Source organism: Bactrocera tryoni, chromosome 4 (genome assembly GCF_016617805.1).
Source record: "Bactrocera tryoni isolate S06 chromosome 4, CSIRO_BtryS06_freeze2, whole genome shotgun sequence".
NCBI lineage: Eukaryota > Metazoa > Arthropoda > Insecta > Diptera > Tephritidae > Bactrocera > Bactrocera tryoni.
The window spans coordinates 18,877,859-18,886,282 of record NC_052502.1 but is presented as its reverse complement, the minus strand read 5'-3'; the positions used below and the strand labels follow the sequence as shown (position 1 = coordinate 18,886,282).

At 34.3% G+C, this 8,424-nt stretch overlaps 1 protein-coding gene across 1 annotated transcript; it reads right to left on the bottom strand.

The window, feature by feature from the left end:
- Positions 1-1,783: 1,783 nt before the first annotated feature.
- On the bottom strand, positions 1,784-8,090 carry LOC120776046. Its single transcript, XM_040106496.1, has 3 exons — positions 7,029-8,090; positions 4,214-4,346; positions 1,784-1,957 (listed from the first exon to the last, which is right to left on the bottom strand). Exons 1-3 carry the CDS (start codon positions 7,201-7,203, stop codon positions 1,849-1,851), a joined length of 417 nt encoding a protein of 138 aa, XP_039962430.1. The 5' UTR covers positions 7,204-8,090; the 3' UTR covers positions 1,784-1,848.
- Positions 8,091-8,424: the final 334 nt, after the last annotated feature.

Sequence of the window (8,424 nt, the reverse complement as noted above, 5' to 3'; positions counted from 1 at the left end):
TAATGCCCATATTTACTGTCGTAAGCACTTTTGTAAACGTAAAAATTCCCACAACTTAACCACAAAACATGCCTAATGTACACAAAAGTGTCTTTATGTTTGCATTTATATTTATTTATATACTTACATATATATTTATATTATATGTGTGTATTTATCAATGTAGGCACTGAAAGTGTAGCATGACATTGCGGCAATTTAGTTAATATAAATAACTTTTTTATTTTATTCTATTTTATTTTATGCGCATACATAACCAGTACGCGCACATATGTCACTCTTACTTTTCACAGCTGGAAACAATTTGTTTTAAGCACTAAAGCGGACGCAAGCTACCCTCGCACACGAAAAGCTCAGCAAAAACAATAACTTAAATACCTTTAAGTATGTCAAACTGAGCTAACCAAATAAACTCATGGATTTCATTCCGATGTGTGTGTGGGTGTGTGTGTATGTGTGTTGCCGGTAAATATTAGTGCAGAAGTGTTGTTGGGTGAACTACGCCATTAAATACATGTTTGTTTATAAATAAATAAAAATATTTACATGCAACCCCTTCAACCAAGTTATTTATGTATGTATTTGTGTTTGTACAGTCATTACTTATTCACACATACAAATAATATGCTACACTGGTGTTTTTATGTGCATGACATAGGAATTTGTGAAAATATTGCATGGGAGAATGCATGTACATATGTACATAATATGGTTTGTATGTATGTAAGTACAATATATGTCGTAAATCTCTCAGCAAACAAGAAGCACGGACAATTGAAATGACATTGAAAGCCGCATACCTTTTTCAGGGGTCAGCACTGTGGTGAAATCACTTAGTGAAATATGACAAACAAAGTGAAATTCAAAACACCGCATCGCTTTTGCTGAGGCTGAGGATGAGTGAAATTGCGGTGCTGCTGCAGGTGACTTAATGAAAATAATGAAAATTAGCCAGAGTGGGCAAGCTAGGGTATATTTAGTTTGTACACTATGAAGAGTTATACAATTTATTTATTTATTTTTGTTTTTAAATTATACTTATATGAGCTGAACATTGCCAGGCGCGCATTTACTTAATGGCGAATTTATTATATGCAGGGGTTAATAAACAAATACAAGTGAATTTTTGATTATATTTTATTTTGAGCAGCGATGCTGCACTTGGCGTACTATAACCAACAACAACAACAGGATATCAGAAATTGATGCAGCAGCGAAGGACTCAGCAGCAATGGAGAGTGGAAAAGGAACAATTATACATACAATAGAGCAAATATTTCCAAAATACTTATGTAGTCACAAATAAAAAGAAGAGCTTGCTTGGAACTTCCAAAACTAATAATACATAACACATGAAGATTTTAATTATAAAAAAATAAGTTTTTCGATAAAAAAAATTATAAAAAATTCTTAAACACCAATGAGCAAAAAACTTATACAAAAAAATAGTTTTTTTTTGTCAAAAATTAAGAAAAAGTTCTTAAACACCACTTAGCAAATCACTTATAAAAAAATAATTTTTGGAAAAAAATTATGTAAAAATTATGAAAAAATTATGAAAAAATTATGTAAAAATTATGAAAAATTATGAAACACCACGCAGCCCAACCAACTGCTTGAAGCATTTATTTTTTAGCTTTTATATTATAAAAATATACAATTTTTATTCAAAATGCTCTTGTTAATTTGTTAAAATATTTAATTTATTTATTTAAAAAATGTACATTTATTTATTTTAATTTTAATATAAATATATTTACAAAATTTACTTAAAATAAAAAATTACTTTTAAATATTTTAATTGTAAATAATTATAACTATAATTAGCTATGTAATTGTTACTAGTGTTTATGTAAAAAAATTTAAAAGCGTACATTTTACCGTAGTACAATCCGGCAGTGATGTAAATAAGTAGCAAGAAAGTTTGTAATCATAAATGAATTCACATGTGGGAAAGCTGCAATGAAAAAATAAAAAAAAATATTATTTTTAAAACATTTTATTTTTTTGGTATGCTATATACGTGGAAACTTTTATTAAAGCCTTAAGTATGGTTCATATTTGTACAATGGATAAAAATATCGAAAAATAATTTGTCTCAAATATTATATTTCTAACCAAATTTCGTGTGCAAAATCGTTGTGAATGCTGCAAAAGGCTTACGATGATTCAATTTTCAAAGACGGTGGAGAGATCGTTGAAGACATGCCTCGTTCCGGATGAACTTCGATCTCTTCAACTGATACAAATATCAAAAGAGTAAAGGATATGGTGCTTGGAAATCGATAGGTGAGTGTTAGAGAGATGGCAAGAGAGCTCGACATCTCATGCGAGTCCGTTTGAAAGAGTTTGGTGGATATTTTAGGTATGCGTTCTTGCTTGACTGGTCCCGATAAAGCTGAATTTTTTTCAAAAAGAATACCGTAAAAAGGTCTCTTTGGACATATTTGATCATGCGAATTCCGATTACAGATTCATGGAGAGTGTTATAACTTCCGATGAGACATGAGTTTATATGTTTGACATACAAACCAGTCAATAATTATCGGAATGGAAAGAAAAAACGTGCCGAAACCAAAAACCACACCAAAGTCGCTTTGATTTTTTTCGATATTAATGGATTGTTGCATATAAATTTGATCCGGAGGAACAGACGGTCAATAAGTAGTTCTATTTGTCAAAAATGGCCGGAATTGTGGAAGAACAATTCATGAATTTTTCACAATGATATTGCACCATAACATCGGGCCACGATTGTGATTGAATTTAAAGCCAAAAACGCAATGAATACCATCGATCAACCACCGTAGTCACCAGATTTGGCTTTGTGTGATTTTTTCTTGTTCTTCAAACATTCCGTTCCGTGCAGCCCGTTTTCAGTCGGTCGAAGAGATAAAATAAAATTCTTCAAAGGGGCTGAAGACTATTCCAAAAGTGCTTATGCAAAGACTGGAAAAATCGTTGGCATAAGTGTATTACATCTGGTGGGAATTACTTTGAATTTTAGGTTACAATTTATAATGGAAATTCAGAGAGATTTCTTTTCTGATAGTAGTATGTCTGCCTGCTACAAATGAGTTGAATCGGATCAATAATTCCGTTAGCACCCATATACCTACATTCTATAAAGATTTTCGAACTACCGGCTTTTATACCGCATATATCGGCTAAAATGTGAGTTATCATAATTAAATTGAGAAAGCCTGTCTTTCTTCTAACGGTGCATCGTTGTGCTTAGAATGAATCAAAACAGGTGAAATCTCGCCCTAGATACCATCTAACTAATTCGGTTATACCCGAACTTAGCTCTTCCTTATTTGTTTTTTTTTTTCTTCTTAAGTTTATATTTTCTGGCTTAAAAATTCAGTTTTGAAATAATTTCAAAAAGCTCACTAATCCATAGAGTATAATTAAATTTTTCCAAAAAATACAAAACATGGTTATTTCATTTTTTTACAAAAAATTTGGCGGCTGACAAAACGGGAAAACTGTAGGAAATGTCTAAAGCAGGGCATCAGGGAAACAATGGAGCATCTCTTGTGCACTTGCCCCGCATTGGTAAGACTACGCTGTATGATGAGAGGTATCGATAGTGAGGCCGCAGAGTCTGGTAAAATTCGAGTCATACGCAGGCATCCTACAGCATGACTACTCCTCTTTGACCTAGCGACTGACCTCTTTCTGGTATCGCAAGGGATCAGAACTGGCCTATGCTTGGCTTATTGGCTTACCAGATTAACCTAACCTAACCTTTAGTAGCCAAAACTTTGCCATAAATTTTTTTTTTTTTATATTTTGCCGAAAATCGAGCTAAGCCGCTTTTAAACTTTTAAAAATCCCCCACCTTTCCTTTGTCGTCCCGACTGCAAAGTGTCTTGTAAATATTTTTAACTTTAATTTTTGTTATTGTATTTCACGTTTGCAATAGGTTTAATCTTTCTTTGATTTTATTTTGCTTTCAAAAATTATTGGCCCTTGTCTACTACAGTCTCTATGCAGGGCTACTTTCGGCTATATTTTCCTAAATATCAAATGTTTGGCGTATTAGTAATTTTTTCGATTTTTTCTCTAGAAAATTGACAACTTCATTCCGTTTTTTGCTTTTAAACACTTTTGATGTACGCATACGCCTTATACAAATATTTTAGAAAAGACTTATTTTTGCAGCTACAATAACGAGTATTCGATTTCTATTACCATTTAATTGACTTACTTTATTGTGAAGAACCAAGTACATTTGAAGTTGCACAATATGCCGTATGGCTTCTTCAATTGCTCCTTCTTGTTGACCATTGTGCTTTGTAAATTGTAGCCATCATAACGACGCCAACAGTGGTTGAGGTCACCTGAAGAAAGAATGAAAAAAAGTTGAATTTATCTATATATATACATTTAATGAAATATGTACATATGGTATGCATACTGAATTTATAAGGAAATAATGGTGGTCATAAGATTTTACATTTATAAGTATGATCACATTAAATTATAAAAATGGAAAAGGAAGACGAGTCAGTCGATTTTCAAAAGCTTCGCTTGATGTGAATTTTTTACTAGCAAACTCATTCGCTATAGGGTGTATGTACTTGTATAAGAACAACTCAACTAAGCTCCTGTAGCTTCTGTGGTAAGCCACTATTATTAACATGTGTTGACTGATGTTATTTTGAAGGAACATTAGTAAAATTGATCTCCTAATGGCCAAAGCTGCCTGTCCCTAGACGATTGTTCAATTCAGACTGTTAAATTGTTGGCAGTTCTGGTCCAAATTAAAAGTTTTTCTCTAGCGAAGTTGCTCATAGTACATAATTCTGTGCCAATGTCATCTTAATGTGGGAAAATCACCATTTCGGCTGGCACTTTTTATTAGCAGTAAGCAACTAATTCAGAGACGAATATAATGGATAAAAGTATCGAACAAAGAATTTGCCTCATATTATGTATTTCTAATCAAATTTCGTATGCGAAATCATTGCGATTATTAAAAAAAGGCTTACGGTGATTCAGTTTTATCAAAAACACAAACCTACGAGTGGTACAAAGACAGAAGATCTTTGCCTCATTTTGGACGATTTTCGGCCTCTCAACTGATGAAAATATTAAATTAAAGTATGGTGCTTGAAAATCGTCAGGCAAGTATTAAAGAGAAGGCAAAAGCTCGAAATCTCTCGGGAGTGTGTTCAAATAATTTTGGTGTATATATACAAGAAAAGATGATTTGTTTTCAGAAAGTGTACCGTAAACAAGTCATTTAGGAAATGCTTGCTTGTGAGATTCTTATGGAGAGCACTACAACTGCCAAAGAAACATGGGTTTATGTGTTTGACATTCAACCAAGTCAACAATCATCGGTATGGAGGTTGGTTTGGTGCATTAATAATTTGTTACGGAGGGACAGATGGTCGGTAAATAGGGAGTTCTATACGCTGAAGGAGCTGAGGGCGAGGACATGAAAAATGGTAATGGCATGAGTGCACCAGTTTTTTGTCACAATGTATATTGGGAAATTGATTAGTATAAAAAAGAAAAAATTATAATAAAACTGACAAAATTAAGTATAGAGCGAAGTCTCCTACTAAAAGTTTATTCATTTTTCCATATAGAAATGCTAAAATATATTTTATTATTATCCTTTAATAAGTTAAAAATATACTACATGATGATAAATATATTTCTATGCTGCCATTGTATTTATAGAGATTGCGCTACTTTTCGCTTTATCTCTCAATTTTTTTGTAAATAATTCTGCAATATGTAAATAATGTAATATCTGCTCATAAATTGGTTACAGGATCGGGTTACAGTAATTGTTCATACTTTTGTCAACGGTGAAAGCCTGATGTAATCTGATTTGGTTTGAAGGCTTATCGGTTATGTTTATGAGCAGTTAATGCCATATGGTATAATTGCCGCTAAATATTTGCCAAATCCTTAGAGGTATTTCTTCAGAAGAAACAAAGAGTCTCATGCTTCTGATACTTATTTATCATATCATCCGTATCGTATTGTGAGATTTGAGCTTAGTTTCTGAAGGAAAAGCTTAAATGTGATATATATTTCGCTAGAGTTTTGCTTATGTAAACAATTATTCACTAATTCTGCTAATTTAGTTTACTCCGCTTCAAAAGGACAGATATAAGGATGCTCAAATGCTGCCATACGTTTCTTAAATTTTATAATATTGAGAAAAAAATGTTGAAGCTTCGTTTAGTTTTTAAAAAAGCTTGAATAATACATTCTCAATATAAAGTTTACTAAGGCATGCATTAGGAACAGAAAACCTTTTTTCACCTAGTTCCGGAAAGTATTTTGTGCCGCACGTGCGATATTCAGCCGAACCCTTAATTAAATTCATTAACGGCTTACATGGGTTTACGGGTACCAAAAAATCGATGATTTTTTATTGTCTTATTAAATTCTACAACATCTCAAGACTATTGTCTTAAATCGTCAAGTTAAGTCGATCCAAGAAATAGTTTCGGAGATCCAGCCTTGAGAACTTGTGCGCTCGAGGTTAGCAAAGCTAAGTCTTTAAATGCGTTTTTCTCGAAACAGTGTTTTTGAAGTCGGTTGGCAAGATTTCTCGAGAACTATTCAACCCATCTTCATGAAATTTTACACAGGTCTTTGAGATCAAAGATTTGGAAGCAGGATTTTTTTGATTACAACTATTTAAATATATATATATTAATTGTTTTGTAAAAATGTTTGCCAAAAATTCCATTTTCAGTTTTTTTCTCTTCGCGCAAGTTCTTAGTTAAGGTTTTAACAAAAGCATGTATTTTTTTCAATTTAGATAATCCAGTAAGGAGTTATTCTGCCAACGGGTTCTCATCTTTTTCCGAGGGGTCACTGGCCGAGTTTAATTTTTTTTTTTCAAAAATTTCAGAATTCAGAAAAGCATACGCTTTCACAGCCTTACTATTTCATGGTTACCAAATTTTAGTTCATTTAAAATTATTATTTGAAATTTAGTCCTTTTCATCCCAAAAAACGAGCGTGTCGCTGAAACTAATCATCTCACTCACGTCTTATATGTCCACCGCGCTCGTGATGATGTCGATCCCGTCCTTCCAGCTGGCTACCGTGTCCGTTTGTCGCTGCCGCCAGACCGCTGCTGCCACCGCCACCAAGCAAGCGTGCATTTTCATTATAAAAGAACAACGAATTTATGACCAAAAAGTAAATCACCAAACGCGCCATTGAACGAACACTCAGAGACTAGGAAATATCGGCAGCTGATTTGATTTAAATTTTTCACTTTTAAATGCTGAGCACTGGCACTTTGGCGTGAGACACTTCTTGCACTATGCTTATCAATCCACACTGTAATTAATTGTTTGCTAACACTTCAGATTATTTGCCTTTTCGTTTTAAGCTTTAATCTTCGAATATAATTCTTTCTGCTTGTTTTTTGAACTTCTTAATTTTAATTTTTTTTTAATATTTTCTACTTTTTTCTATTTTTTACGCGGTGAATGTCACTACTTTGAGTTTATCAGCGTGTTGAGGTGTGTTCCTGCGAATCGCCACATTAACCGCCTTTCCGGACATTTATGCACAGCGAGAGCCACCCCTGTACTGAGCGGTGCTTTTCAGCCAACATCGGTGTTGTGTGTGCTTTGGCGTGCCAACTGCGGCGACGACTGCTTCTGCGGTTCGATGGTGGCATCCAAAAACCGCGAAACGATTTACAACTGTTAAACGCCATCAACGCAAATGTAATTGCTACAACGGTAACTACGCAGTGGCGACAACAACAAAAACATAATGGCGTTGCTCGTTAGCAAGGGTGAACAACCACTCAGACCGCTGCGCTTTAAGTACAAATTACGACACGATGTGGCAAGTGTGATATTTTTAAAAATAACCGCAGCGCAAACAGCAACAAAAACAAAATAAATTAAGATAAAAATCGCTATAAAATATATATTTAATCGGAGCGTCGAGCAGCAACGTAATTTGTATGGCAAATTGTATGCGAATCTTTGCTGCCTGCCACGTCAACAGTTGGCGCTGCTCATTACAACAACCACTCACTCACTCTTACTTTCGCGAAGAGCGCGCGCCTTGCATAGCCACCGCGCCAAAGCTGGCAAACGACTGTCGGCGACGCCGCGCTTTGCCTACTTTTCAATGTGAAATATGCTTTTAATGAATGAATATGCCTGTGTGTGTGTGTGCGTGTGTGTGTAGGTCTGTGTGTATGGTTAGCTCGGCGCGAAATTAGATCAAGTGTAGAGTGCGCATAAATTTTCGCGAAATGAACGTGTGATCTGATATCCATGGCAGGCAGGCAGCACTATGAATCACTACCAAACACACACACACCCACATATAAGCGCATATCTCTGGTATACATGTATGTATGTATATGTGTGTGGGTGCTTGAAGTTTACCCCTGTTTTCTGCTGCGTGTGCAGA

Coding starts and splice junctions, on each gene's coding strand:
- LOC120776046 (XM_040106496.1), bottom strand. CDS start 7,203: ATGGCGCGTTTGGTGATTTACTTTTTGGTCATAAATTCGTTGTTCTTT. Junction 4,347..7,028: donor GCGCGGTGGACATATAAGAC/GTGAGTGAGATG, acceptor TTCTTTCTTCAG/GTGACCTCAACCACTGTTGG. Junction 1,958..4,213: donor ACTTGGTTCTTCACAATAAA/GTAAGTCAATTA, acceptor TTTTCATTGCAG/CTTTCCCACATGTGAATTCA.